The sequence below is a fragment of the Zosterops lateralis genome (genome assembly GCF_965231275.1).
Source record: "Zosterops lateralis genome assembly, chromosome: 2".
Taxonomy (NCBI): domain Eukaryota; kingdom Metazoa; phylum Chordata; class Aves; order Passeriformes; family Zosteropidae; genus Zosterops; species Zosterops lateralis.
This window is the reverse complement of record NC_139763.1, coordinates 9,803,839-9,819,293: the sequence shown is the minus strand read 5'-3', so window position 1 is coordinate 9,819,293 and position 15,455 is coordinate 9,803,839. Positions and strand designations below refer to the sequence as shown.

At 35.6% G+C, this 15,455-nt stretch overlaps 1 protein-coding gene across 1 annotated transcript in view; it reads right to left on the bottom strand.

Annotated features, from left to right (window-relative positions):
* Window positions 1–800: 800 nt before the first annotated feature.
* The window catches only part of CFAP47 (cilia and flagella associated protein 47), a gene marked incomplete at its 5' end in the record, with an annotated part of 294,184 nt that continues 279,529 nt past the window's right edge, over window positions 801–15,455 (bottom strand). The window contains 2 exons of the mRNA XM_083854475.1: window positions 801–1,038; window positions 10,396–10,564. Coding sequence (XP_083710601.1) covers window positions 817–1,038; window positions 10,396–10,564 — 391 coding nt within the window. The 3' untranslated portion in view covers window positions 801–816. The remainder of the gene's footprint in view (window positions 1,039–10,395; window positions 10,565–15,455) is intronic.

Below are 15,455 nucleotides of genomic sequence, written 5' to 3'. Positions count from 1 at the left end.
GTTAGGAAAATCAGGAGAAACAATCTCAGTAAAGAAAGGAGTCAGGAGTTACCCATCCACAGATCTAATTTTCCACATTATATCAAGAGCAGAGAAAGCCTGAATTCCCATCTAAAGAATGGAAATAGAAACACACTAGGGATAGCACCTCTGATTTGTTTATTCTATGAAAAAGAAGAAAATCTGTCTTCATTCCTCACTGACTTCTCATAGCCTTCTATAAGTTAATATTCTAAAGCATTCTGTAAAATATACTTGATATAAAGTTACTGCAGGACATTATATTTCACGTCTGTGCTATGTGTAATTATCAAAGATATGAAATGTTATGGGATTAATAAAATTGTTATTTTATACACAGCAAAGATGTCCTAATTACTGTAATTTGCCAAAACAAGAAAAGGTAAGGATTTTCTTGTGGAAGACAGCAGGGATTGTTTTTTCTTGCTTGGTTTGCATGGCTGTAATGTGCTCGACATCACACAGAACGTTCTGTGAAACTTTCTATTACAGTCTTATTAAACCAACATCCTTTAGAAAACAAAGCATTAATTTGTTACCCAATCTTCAGATATATATATTTTTAAACTCAAAGTTCTTTCTCTGAACTTGCTGATATCCATATGACATAAATAAATTTTTGGGTATCTAAAATCTTTATAGAAAACCAAGAATATTGCTGAGGCTCAGGTGCTCTGAATCTTCCATACAGAACAAACAATCCATGTGTACCATACCTGCTTAAAAAAAATTAACAAACCATATTTTCTTTTTATCTGCAGAATTTATTTATTCTCTCACAAAAAAATTAACAGATTATAAACTTTTCTGTTTTCTCCTAAGGACCAAAGGTGCTCCTTTGATTGGTGAGGATACTCCAGTGGTTATAAGTTTCAGATTTTCACGTACAAAGTTGCGCTGTCGGACTGTGGATGATTCTGTGTAGCTGCTGGTGCAAACTACTTTTGCTGCCACTGTAGGTGGTACAGTCTGTGGAGGAAGTCCATTGATTACATATGTCCACTGCATTGATTGTGTCTGAAAATAAGAGATACGGAAAAAAAAAAAATTAATGATCAAATACCTTGAATATTCGTCAGTGATTTAAGATCCAACATTGATTTCAAAAGATATTTGTCCTTTTCCATGTAATGCACTGGAATAACACAGAATGAGAATTGCACTCCTGGAACAGAAACCTGCAATCACATCAGCTTTATTCAGAACCAGGCATAACAAAGATGAGAAATTTACATTCCCTGGCTGATCTAAAATTCCTTTTTTATTTAAAACTCCCAGAGGTCAGTATGTTTTTCAAAGAGGCTCTGTATGTTTTTCAAAGGTGACTATTCCATACTACAACATAAATGCCTCACGTTTATACTGTAGGATTCACTTGCAGCTCTAATATCTTTAACAATGGTATTATCAAATGGTGGGATTTTCACATTAAAACAATGAACAAAACTAAGAGGAAAAGATTCAGAGTGTGCACAAGAGAATTGAAGCTTCATGTTGGAATCTCTAGTTTGAGGCACATTTATGTGGATTGAAAATGACACTCTTCATTTGCTCTCTGTTTATAACTGGTCTCCAGGAATGGAACATATGTTTCCACGTCGTGTCTTGTAATGCTTGAATACTTGATTCTTCCTGAATACATGGTCCTGATTCTTACTACGCATCCCATCTATCCATGTTTAAGGACTTTAATTTCTGTGTATATTAGGGTATACTGCTGTCTACCTCCCATGCTTCTTTTGTCCTGAAACAGAATTTTGGTTGTTAAAAATTCATGTGTAGTTTTTACAGCTCTTCCAATAATTTTCCTTTCATAATCTATGACTTCCATTTTTGAAAACAGGTCTTTATTCCAAGTCTCTAGCACTTTCCTGTCATTACATCTAGAAAATGTATATTCCTGGGGTTTAGTTTTCTATTCTCCTTTTCTTAATAAACCCAAAAAACCCCCCAAAACCCCAAACTACAAACTAACTACAAAAATATTACAAACCCAAAAGATATTACAAAATATCAAATGATGTGTCATTATGTCCACCTTTGTACTGTGCAAAAGGACAAAGCATTGCAGGTCCACTTCAAGCATAAATTGTCATTAATTCCCTCACACTTAGTGACTAAAAATCCCAGGTTTTACATTTAGGGCTTTTTTTCTCCTTCTGAGATAAAACTAATAGAGGAAGACTGAGTAAAAATATGGCATTTATAAGTCCATTAAAATATACTCATATAACTGAAATTTGGCTTTTATACAGAACACAGAGCATGAACACAGTATACAGAATATACCAGACTCTCTTAATTTGCAGTCTCGGAGCAGGGGAGTCACATGAAATGAGTGGTATTTCCAAATTCCCAAGGTCTGCCCTTCCACAGGACACAGCAGTGCAATCACAGCTGTGCTGGTTCCAGAGCAGGTTTTTGGTGCTCTCCTGCTGTGTAACTCCAGGGACACAGCTCATAGGTCACCTTTCTCTGCTGTTTCACACAGTTTTACCATTACAGCAGTTGTACTTCATGGAATTCATCTCCCATTTACAACTAATTTAATCCTTAGAACAATCAATTGTAGATAGAAACAGCACACCTAAACACCAGGGCCGTTCTTCCTCTGAGAAACAAAAGGTCAGAAAGGCTGATGTGCTCTCAAATTGCTCTGGAAAATTGTGCCACACTCAACTCTGAAACTTCATGAGTCTTTCCCTCAGCTGACAGTCACAGCTGGTTTCTTCTGACACAGCTGGACTTGTGGCTCATTCCAGTGTGAGCTCTCTGCTCCTGCTCTGCTGCTGGCCAGGTCAGTTCCCCAGCCAGATTTGGCTGTAGAGAGGTGCCACAGCACCCACAGAAATTGTGACAGATTTTCACACACCATAAATGCTACCAACCACCTCCAAAGCACAGTGTGTATATTTGTCTTGTTATTTATTGCATTCTGCCATTTAATTATGGTCTAGGTAAAACACTACAAAAGCCACAGTGAACCTTCACCTCCAACTTTCTGTGGAGTCATCTCATATTTACAGCAACATAAAGAAGAAGGCAAAAAAGCATGGTAAAATGTTTGTTTGACTTTATTAAGTTTTGTTACATCAGTTTTATACTTGCCACTGAAAAAGTTTGAATCTATTATGCTTATCTTTGTTAACATATGCTTCTTCCTACCATTCTAATTACTACCCTGTTCAGTGATAAATTATATTTATGGAGTATCATTGCAAGCAGTTTTGAATTTATAATGCAGATATTCAACAAAAAGAAGTTTCAGAACATTAAGCCATAAACTCTTTGGCTCAGGCTTTGTTCTCTGCTGTGCACTTAGACAGCATTTACATTATTTCACAGATATACTGCATACACTTACAGCTCCTAAATACCATCATCATATGACTCTCTAATTGCAGTTTTAACCAGCATTTTGGCAACTGAATTATACTTTTCTGCACCAATGTTGAAAGAATAGATGAGGGTGTTTTTTGCTGTGTATTTTTAAAGAAACTTCTACTTGAAAATTGACAGCACTGATTTTACTTGGTCTCTGCTGAATGACACACCTTATTCCAGTCAGATTAGTAAATGAGAACTCAGTAGATATTTCACCATGCATGCATAGTTTTTCAAAATTTTCACTACTATCCTACAAAAATCAAAATCTCATTTGAATTGAATATTATTCTCTGTAAAACAGGCAGATTAACTCATCTTTATTCTCAACCTTATTTAATACTGTGAAATGAATTAGTAACTCTACTGTCTGAAAAGGTAAAAGCAAAAGCCAGCAAAAAGCAGGTGTGACATGAACCAGCATCAGTATCATGTCCAAAGATAAAGCTGTCATTTAAGAGAAGTAAGCGGCTCTCCAAAGTTAGCTCATTATTTTATTAACTTCAGTACAAAATGAAATAGTTTATCTTTCTTTAGTAATGCAGATGAGCAGTTTAGTTTAAAGGTAATTTAACCTCAGGGTCATATTCACTGTGTGAAAGTCTCATAGATTATTTCAAGGTCAGAGAAAAGATCTGAAAGGTGTTTCAGCCAGTGATTTCAACTGAGTAGCAAGTTGCTAAAAAATAATTTTTGTTCATTAAATCCACACACATTGTGACTTAAATGTCTATAGCATTAGTAATAGTGGGATTTAAACAAAAATGGTGGGCTATGCCATCTCTCAACTACACTTATAAGCATCAAACAATAGACACAAACTTCTGGGTAGTAATAACCTTTTATTAATATCCTGGATTGTGCGTCCAGTGGAAAAAAACGGTTATGGCTTGACTTGTTGAATAAAGCTGCCTATTCTGTTGTTGTGTCAGGTGTTCTGTAGCAGAAGACATTGTAACTCCACCCTAATACCTTACCTTAAACTATGGTAGCTCAACTATTGTAAATCATGTGCCATCATCCAAGATTACTGGAGACAATAATCCAGAAAAAAATGTGCATTTACATATGCATTAAGTGAAAAAAACCCCTACTATTGTCTAATGTAAGCTCAGCATTTTCTGCCAAAGAGGAAACGAGTGTCACACACATGGAAAAGTTTCTGTAATAGTCAACATAACTTGGGGCTCTTTGTTTAGCATTAGAACCACCCAGAAATCAGAATTTTTAAGGCAACCTAAATATAAGTAATTTTCAGTAAACCTTAAGTGACCACAAATGTCTATTTTACTTCAATACTTAATTTCCAATGGGCACAATGTTAGTTGCACAAGCCGTAAGTATTTTTTTTTTAATAAGTTTGTAAAGCTTAACTTCAGTAATTTTCTAAGCAATATGAAAACTAAATACTAAAACAAGACTAAATTTATCATCTTCAAAATTCATGCGAGTGCCTCAAAACTGCTGCTTTGGGTTTCCAGGCCAAACACGTCACAGAAAAGGAAAACACAGATCACAGTTTCAGACTTTTCTGGAATGGTGGGAGGAGGAAGAGAGACTTTCAAAGGTCATCCACATATGACCATAGAATTATGATAGAATATTTGATTTACAAGCAGTATTTAGTTGTCTCAAAAGCAGGCCAAATTTTCCCAAATCAGAGGAGCTCTTCTTCCAATTTTTAAGGCAATGCAGTTTATTTTATCAAATTTGGTATAATTCCAGTACTAGCCCTGGTAGTAACAAAGTCTAAAGATGAAGGTATCAAATCTGCTGCAATCTGTACTATGACGAGAACAGAATTACAAAAGAGAATCTCTCTTAAGAAGATATATCTGATACAAGCATAGGTAGTTAAGAATCCAGGCTCCCTATGATCCATATCTAGGCCTATTTCACACACAATTTAAGAAGGAAGACCAGATCATATTCTGAATGTCCTTGACAATCTGAGGGAGGATTTCTTGTTGAAATGAATGACTTTCTTTCTTCAAAACCTCAATATTCCTGAATCAAAATGTGAAGAGAATAACAATTTGGCTCACCTGACTGGAGTTATGGCCATCTACTGAGCTAAATCTCTCTGAAAAATGTTTTTAACAATTAAAAAATGTGACACACACTGCCACTTCTTATTAAAAAAATGTAAGTTATTCAAGTAAGTCATTCAGTCATTTTGATGGCTGACTGAGCAATGTTCATGAAGCAAATTATTCAGCCAATACTGGTAACAGTCACCAAATAATTTATATAAAAATCTATTTGTTTGGTATCCAACCCATTTTAACTGATGCCTCATGATTCATAGGATTAATTTGCAAAACACAGATTATCCATAGGTGTTCACTGAAGGCTGGAAGTGCTACTGATGTACATGATAAATAACTGCCAAAGCAATCTGTGTTAGGAAAGTGGATTGGGAGCTAGGATCAGGAATTTCAAGGAATATTGTATTCTAGTTAGCTTCCAAATATTGTTAACTCATAAAAATCAAAATAAAATTTGCAAGACTTCCTAAAAAGTTAAACCACAGGCAATTACAGGTAGTGTAAATAATTTATACACTGCAATGTTTTGTTATATAAACAAACAAAAAAAAAATGACCAATTACCATTAGTGTAAAGCAAACCTTTATATGAACTGTGGAAGGGAAGAGCAAAGGCAAGAAAACTCATGGATCAAGACAATGATAGTTTAATAAGAAAGAAGGGGAAAAAACCCAAAGCAAGAAAACCCACCTCCCACAAGGAAACAAATGCCCATCCAAGCTCTTACCAATTTCTAATGAAGAAGGTGGATAAGAACAATTTTCTTATCTTAAAGAACATATCTAGATATAAAATTTACTTAATTGATTTCTGCACTTCAAACAGTAGGTGTTTCACAACATTGCTTAGACATTATACAATCAAAATCCTCCAGGACTGACAATGATCTGAATACACTTTTACAGCAATGGTTTCCACATTATTATCATCTTCTGCCCATTACCAGAACCAGAAGTCTCAATAAGCAAAGTATCCCTTCCTCATGCTTGTGAATCAAAAATGTTGAGTACTGATTCTGCATTCTGCTTCTAATCCTAAAATTCAAGCCAACACCAACATGGATGTTACTTAATGGGAAACTATTTCAATTATTCCAGTAAGTTAGTTACATTTTTCCTTGCTCATTCTTTTCAAGAGATAAAATTTAAAATAACATCAAACTAAGGTAATTAAGAAATCCACCAGGAACAAGGCAGTTTCAGCAAGCTGCTGAATATGTAACAGTACTGTTTGCTGTTAAGATATGCATAGACAAGTTTAGAGAAGCCGCACCTGGGTACTGTGGCTGGCACACTGCATCATTTATTTGCAGAACAGCATGACAAATGGTTTTGATATGCTATCTTCCATAGGCTAAGTTAGTGATTATTCAGTAATAAAGGTGCACAAGCCTGAGTTCTGGAGGGCTTGATAATGTTACCTGCAATCTGCTTCACTCTGACACCTATTTTATCATTTAAGACTTATTGTGTGTGCCTTCTGCTTTAGAATATCTCAGAAGTCTCACACATGAATTACAAAGCAATCTCTCTGGTCTCCAGCTGAATTCAGCACAGTGAAAGGAAATTAACTGCAAGACAACAGGAATATGCCCTTTGCCAAGGATTCCCAACCTCCTGGCTGTTCCACCTTGTGTCTGGTTGTGACTCCTGCCCCAGCTGCACCTTGATGTCCCTCAGCTCTGGCACATCACAGCTCTGGGATGTCACTGTGGCTCAGAAGTCCCTTCTGTCCTCACAGCACTTTACAGGTTTTCTAAGAAGTAAAGAAGTGTTTTTTTCTCTTCACTTATTTATCATTAGGGGTAATTTTATTTTTTTTTTTCAGTCAGAACTGCACTGTTTATGAAGGCAATTCTAAATTTAGAAGTTTGATTATGGAAAAATACCTACTTAAAAATGCTGTTCAAGCACCATTTCACTGTTTCTTACCTGTAGCTCAATTAGGTTGTGATGTCCTCATTCAAAGCTACAAGGTTTTTCAAAGAGAAGAGCATGATTATTTTCCTTACTGCCTTTTTGTAATAGTTCATTCTTTGATCTACATAAAATTTTAAAGTAATTTTCTATGTCACTTCTGCAAAATTGATTCCTAGCAGCTATTTAAGTAATTATCTAACTTCAGTTGTTTTGATATGGAGTTGACTGAGAACAGAAGTTATAATGATGGTTATAGAACTTTAACTGCTACAGCAAAGTAATTAAGGTTTCCTGCCATTAATAAAATCTACTGTAAGTATTCATTAATATTAAGTCTGAAAGAATCCATACCATATCCCACAAAGTATCTGATTTGTGTGCAGAAATATAAATTAGCCAACGTGATTTCAATTATATATATATACATTCAGTTAATAAAATGTACACACCAAGTTCTGGTAGAGACAGACTGTTACATACACGTTAATGCTGATTAGCTTCTCAGCATCGGCGTCTCAGCAGGATAATAAAACAAAAAAAAATTGTACATTACAATATTTGGGTTTAATGTTTAAAACAAATGAGAAAAAGATGACTGTAGGATCTTTCTCCATAATCCTAACCTCCCATTTTCCTTTACAACACAATTGTAATAATGAACATAAACCAAAGAATTTACACTACTATCTCTGCTACTTTACAGCTTAATTATCACTGTTCATTGAAATACACAAAAATTACAAATCTGCTACTCACTGTTCAAAGAATTTAATAATAAAAATATGTTAGTTTTAGGACTATGACTTTACCCTTGGAAATGCAAAAGACATTTTAAAGCATGAGCACTGTAATCCTTTATTACAGCAGCAGCAGAAGAGAGGCACTGCAAAAGAAAAGAAGCTTCTTCAACATTTCTAAAAATAGCCCAAAGCCTCAGCCAATATATTGGCTAGAGAAGATACATGCAAGAAAGGTTCTTCAGTGTTAGGTCAAACACTAATTGCATTTCACCACCTTCATTGTTATTCCCCAAATAAGAATGATTTAATACTGCTTTTATTTAATATATCTAACTAAGTCTGTCTCCCTCAGGTCACTAATGAAAATGATTTCAACAAACACAAAAGGCAGAAATGAGTCTCAGGTATTCCCAACATGTCATCAAACCTTATTTTGGGTCAGTGCTGAGAGCACAGCACTGAATCACACACAGCCAACAGATGCTCTGCCTTCCATCAGAACTGCAGAAATTAAAGCTTGTGTGGAGCAGAAAGAGGGAAGTTTGGAGCACAAAAAAGAGCTACCAAAAAGAGCAAAGAGAACACCAGACTCGTCAAAACATTACTGAAACCACGTAATTCTGCAATTTGAGTAAGAATGTTAGAAACAACTCAAACAGACTGTGATGGAGTTATATTGGTCCAAAATGTGCTTATGAGCATCAAAAATCATTGATGCATTTTTACATATCCAGGAATAGATACAAGAAGATGTGATTTGATATATATATATATATATATATATATTGATATATATATATATATATATATATGTAATATGTATGAATGACTGACTTACTGCAGCCACACAGAGCAGCAAAGGTGGAGATGTAAAGAGCTGTGTGCCAAGATCATAACCAGGGACTGAGGTGTGAGTGCATGTAGCTTAAAAATCCAATTAGACATAGGCCATCCATACTGATAAATTCCTAAAAAGATTTTCTGGATTACTGCCTGAATTCTTAGAAAGCTAATAAGAAACTTTAATCTTTGTGTTTGTCCCATTCCAGACAAATTCATGGTTAAATCTCCTTGTTAGTGATGAAAGCTAAGCCAAGGACAAGCATAGTTGGTGCATTTGTATGTGCCATGCCTAAAAACAGGAGTTCAGTTCCAAAACTGAAGTTTCTGAGCTCTGTAGCTGTGTCATACAACACTTTGTAAACACAAAACAGCACAGAATATATTCAGCAAGCTATCTTATTTTTTAAATGGAAACATGATAAACATCATTGCTGTTTATGTAAGGATTATATTAATCAAACATCTAATACAGTAAAATTTGACTATATTAATCAAACATCTAATACACTAAGAGAAAACAAGTAGGAGGGATTGAAGGACCTTGTTTTTCCCAGGATTTGAATTTCTTATTCACTGTTATACAAGTTGTCACTTACAGAGATAAAGCACTATAGTGATTTGCCATGCATCTTTTTATCAACTTTTTGACCATCTTATCTCTTAAATCAATATTGCTGTTTCACTTCTAATATAGTAGTCTGAAAACACTACCAGCATGCAGTGAATAGACTGAAAGTACAAACCATGATTTATAGAGAATGTGAGGTGTTTACCCCTGCTGTGTGTTTTCAACAGATTCCTTCTAAAGAATAACTTAAAACTTGAAAATTGGTTTCTGAGAGCATTTTAACTGCTGAAGGAATACATGGCTTCAAATGTTTCCTGACCTTCACACTTAGGCAGGCCACTTGGTTGCAAATAATTTTTGTTTATTTTGCATTTTGCTTCAAAAGAGCTATTCCTGACTTTGTGCTCTGCAATTCTTTCTTCCACAGTTTGGCACCTGCCTTCTTGGAGCCTTTGATCATATAAGATGTATAATACAATTAAAATCAATAACCTAGGCTTCACATCTGCAATTACTTTAATATTCTCCAACAGTTCTTAACAGGTTTATTTTGACTCTCTGTGAAAGTCATGTTGTCTGTGGAGTTGGGGGAAAGGTATCAAGATTAAGTATCTGCCTCTGGTGCTGATGGCAAAAGGATAATGTAGAAACTGTAATAGAGTATAAAATACAGTGTAAAATACAGTATGTTTTCCCAGCTTGCAATCAGTCAGTTCTCCAAATTTAGTTTTATTCTTGTCCATTCTGAGGAGTAGCAAAACCACCACAGCACATGCACTGGTGTGTCCCAGTGCTGCTCTTTGGTGCAGGATTCCTCACCCTGCTGGCACCCCTGGAGGTGCATTTGTGCACTGCCCTGGGTGAGGCTTACCTCGATGACCAGCGTTGCTGTCTGCTTCCTGCCATACATCCTTGGCTTGTATCCCACTGTAATATGGGTTCCCACAGTTCCTGCTGGGAGAAGTTCTCCAGCTTGTGGCATCACAAGGAAATCAGGATCGCTGCCCGCCAGGAAGTGAGCGGTGAATGGCTCTGGTGACCTGCAGGAAAAGCACAGGAGCTTGTTGTGCCTTTTACAGCATCTTAACAGAATTTATCTGCAATCTAACACTTAGGCCACCATGTGGCATGACTCAGGAAACATGGCGTGGCATGAATATGGAATGGTAACAGCATTCTTACTTACAGAATGATTATTCTGTAGTAATTCTTTATTTATGCACAGGGACCTGCATGCTGGTATTCAAACACATTTATATGCTGTTATAAATACTATATTAAATATGGAATAATGATAGCATTTGCCACTAGAAAAATGGGAATCATTTGACTTGTAAAGTTATCATAATAGTGATAGAAGTAAATTCCATATCAGAGTGAAAATCCATTTTTCCTATTAAAAGTATTCCTTTTTCCAATCTCTAATCCAATAAAACTGACAAGCTACCCATTTTATTAAGGTTTATGACTAGAATCGAATTTGTGTTCTGGCAGTGTGTTTCTAGACTAGGAGGGAGTTCTGAAAGCCTTGAAATGGAGATATGAAAAATAATAATTTTTTATCACTGTTTTCACATTTTTCATATCCCATAAGCTGAACATCTTAAGATTTTGCAGTAACATAATTAGGTTCCTATACTGATAATATTGTGTTATCTCTTATCTCAAAGAATTTCTGTCACAGGTCTGCAGATCTTGTCTAATACCTTGGTTCACAGCAGGGCTGTTGGACCCAAAGGATATCCCTAGTCCAGGTAAAGACAGTGGCTGAGCACTATAAAACAATCGTAGGCCAGTCCCAAACTAAAGCCTGTCCATCACAGTTCCTCAGGGACTCCTTGCCATAAACATTCTCAGCATGAAAAGAATGTACATTTTTGTATTTTCTGGTGAGGCATTCTCCTTTTAGTCTTTATATGTTTTATTGAGGACAACTCTATCACTCTCTGGACAGAAGGAGAACACGGGAAATTGGAAGTAGAAATACAATGGGATGGTCAAAAATTAATCCACAGTACCCTGGCAGCGTACAGCAGGGCAAGTACTGTGCGTGCTTAGAGGGAACACATTTTCTATTGATAAAACCTGAAGAATGAAAAGCTAACAGCATCTCAAAGAAAAGCTGTTCAAATCTGTTTATTCATGGACTGTCACACCAGAAATAACACTTTTCAAAGAAAATACGCACAAAGAAATGAAATTTAATATTTTATGGCAAGTCATATCTCTGTGGAAATGTTCCACGTTTCCTGGGCAAGAGCTATCCTGTGAGTGGGCACACTGGGCCTATGTAATTTTGTTTAAAAATAGCCCTCTTTTGGAATATGTTCTCATGAAAGGTTGTGCTATATTCAAAATGCTCTCATAAAAAAAAAGGTCACACTGCCAGTTTATAGAAACAAACAGTGAGAGTGCAGAAAACAGAAACAGAAAAGCTTCTGTTGCCTCCAAAAAAAATCACTGATATTTAGGAGTGCATCAGCAGATTTAGCCTGGCTTTTTCTTTAGGTGACAGCAAGGTGGGCAAAAGTACTGAATGTCTGAAATTACATTTCCAGTCTTCCAGTCTTGACATCAAACTTATGCTAAGAACCTCTTTTTGTGGTGCCTAAAGCTGTCCCACTGAGTTTATAGCCCTGGGCCATCAGCACTAATCCTGCTGGGCCTGAGCTCCCATCCATGTGCCAGATAAGCCTTGAATTTTCACATCTTTGTTTCCCACCAGGAGCGCTCAGCTGTGAATGCCTAGAGCACACCTACTACACACAGACAGCAGCTATGGCAGCAAAAACAAGTGACGGATCCAAAATGAGCAGCAGAGTAGAGCACTCATCAAAAATGCCTGAAAGAAATATTGAAACCCTCATCCTGAAAACAGAGACCTGGACACAGATCTCTATTTTCAGCATCACTGCTCTATTGACTATGTTCAGGAACATTTTAAGGCAGTACTTTCTGTATCTCCTGTGCTCAGTCTGTTTTCCATTGAATAGTTAGGGACCACAACTCCTGGGAAGTGCTTGGTGGCTTTGTAAAACGTCCAAGAGCATGACTTGGACTACAGATGTGATGATGAAATGCCAGGGGACAGGCTGCTTACACAGCAGACAGAGGAAAATACAGATTTCATTCCTGCAGAAATTGCCTCTTAGCAGGGAGTTATGCAACAGGAGCTTGTTCCAAGGTTTTTTTAGAGACATCAAAACAGTCAGAGAACACAGAGGAGAAAAAGGTACAGTTTTTGATCAGACAAGGGGACCAGACAGTTTAAAGTGAGACTGTCAAAATACTCATCTATAATTACACACAAGATATTTAACAAGTCAGAGAAAAATAATGTTATTGCATCACCCTTGTCAGATTTTAATTTTCACAAAGAAAAATGGAAAGAAAAAAAAATCAAAAAGTTTTAAATAAAATCTGCACACTTCTTGACAGCATTATCACAAGGTACTAGAGGCAGTTATAATTTTTTTTAATATTGAGTAAAATACATAAAGGCATACTAACTTGCATGAACAAATATAATCACAGCTAAAACCTCCCTGTTCCCAAAGCCTGTCAGTTTTAAACAAAAGAGTCAGGGCATCTACTGGATGCAAAATGTTTCTCAGAGTAGAAACTATGTGCAAGTAAGGAAAATAGAAATCCTGACAAATTTAATGTATTGCCATAATATGATAGGCCAGCAGGGATTCTGATGAAGATGGTATAAAAACCAGCAATTAGAAAATTACACACGATCAGAAAGAGAAACCTTTCATTGATAAATCTTGCACTGTTTCAAAAATAAACCTAAAGATGCTCCCTGAGACAAAACAAGCAGTGCTTTCACTGCTGTTCAAATTAGGGAGATGAACTGGCATGCCGGGTACCTCACAAACATACGTAAATTGCTTTCTCTTTCTTATCTTTTATAACAAAGAGAAATCTGGAGATGGAATTCCCAAAATAGCACCTGAATTTCAGACATTATCATTTTCCATGCATGTATATTTAGTATATAATCAAAAATTAATAATTACGATTTTTAAAATTATTAAAATTTAATTCCTCCCTTTTGATTACTCCTTCAGGTGAAACAGCTGTGGAGTCAATGTTTGGCTTGTCATTTCTCAGCCATGAAGGTCGGTTGTGGGGAAGTCTGCACTTCTTCAATCAGGGTGACAGATATTAAAATACTTTATAAAACTTAATGATGTGTAGAGTTTTGAAAACATATATGAACCAAGCAGAAATGAATTAGAAAATGTAAGGGCAGAGGCCTTATAAACCAAAGAAAGTAAATGTGTTTTCCCATCTGTTCTTAACTCCTCTGATAATGGTTTGATACTGCCATGAGACAACATGAACTCTGTCCTTACTCAAATAATGAACAAGAGTAAACATTCATTTGAATTTAAATAATTATTGGACAATCAAATCATGGCAACCTGGCAAAGAGGAAATGGAGCTGGTCTTTAATGGACATTTTTATAATTATTTCTTTAATCTTGTCCTTAAATAGAAGTCTATGCTTATCAGTATTTTCATGCTACACAATTTTCAAAATTATTAAACTAAAAAATAATAGCAGCTTACATCTTAAACTAAAGAAGAACTTAGGATTTATATTCTTGTAGAGATCACACTCCAAATCTTATAAAATACTCATCAAAACTGAAAACATTTATTAAATTTTATTACATTAAGGCTCAGAATAGGTTTAATATTTCTCTTCCCAAAACTACTGAAGCAGTAAATTATTCCTGTAGAAATGTATTCCTTTAAAAAACTCAGCATTTTGAAATGCCATTCATAAAAATACCAGCAAGTAGTCCTTTTGATCAAATGCCTGGGTATTTTTTGCTAATAAAAGTCTGTAAAGTATATGACTGCTTCAAGAAATAAGGGATATGAGAATGTTACAATAGTTCAAGTAGTTCAAACAATAGTTAATCATAACTAAATTTATTTCTTGTAATTTGTAGTTAACATCTGTTGGATGACAAGAAATTTCAGTTATTACACAGTCAAGTCCTTAAAGCCTATTAACTGTATGCATTTGTCAAATCCTATACAATTATTAGTGATACATGGTAGATTTAGATAATTTCCTATCAACAAAAAAAATACAATGGAAAAATAAATTAGTAAGTCAATATTATCTATAAAAATTGGTTATGTTTCATACCCAAACCAACTCTGGTTTAATTGACCACTCAATGTCCTGAATACTGGATATCAGAAAAGTTTTAAAACTCTGGCTATTACTTCTGTGGCTTTGAAAAAATCTGCTTTAGAATTAAAAGACCTTCAAAAAATATGAGCTAACACTGCATGACAAATGCCTGTCAGGGAATGCTTTACCAACCCAAAGATGACGTTTTGTTGTGTACATGTTGTAAAACTAAAGCAGGACTTAGAGGTTCTTTCATCATAAGACAATTTCTGTCTCATCCCTGCTCTACCCAGGGGTGTTATATCTGCAGATTGATGACTAGATGCAGGTCCTGGATAAACGTGTGACAGGTCAAATATTGCATTGTTAGGAAGGATGGTCATAAGTTTTTGAAAGATCTGCTGAATGTTTACATTATCAATATTTTCCACTAGTCTTCATTCTGGCCACAAAAAATGGAGCCCAGTCAACATTTGTGCCTTGCAGCTGCCACTGTGTGGGAAGTGCTAAGATAAAGTGTTTTAATTACATCTTTAGATTAGTGGTAGAATTTTGCAGAACTGCTAACAAAGAGATTGGCAGAGGAATCCAGGCCAGTAACACACACAGCAATGAGGGAGAGAGTGAAGGGGAGGATGCATGAACTGAGAACTTACCAAATGCATTTTCTTGCAGCATAGTTAATCCTGGCTCATGCTAGTTCTAATGAAATACAGCAATTAGAGTAAAATAGAAATGGCTCTTAAAATTGTAAACTTTTTGTTTTGTTT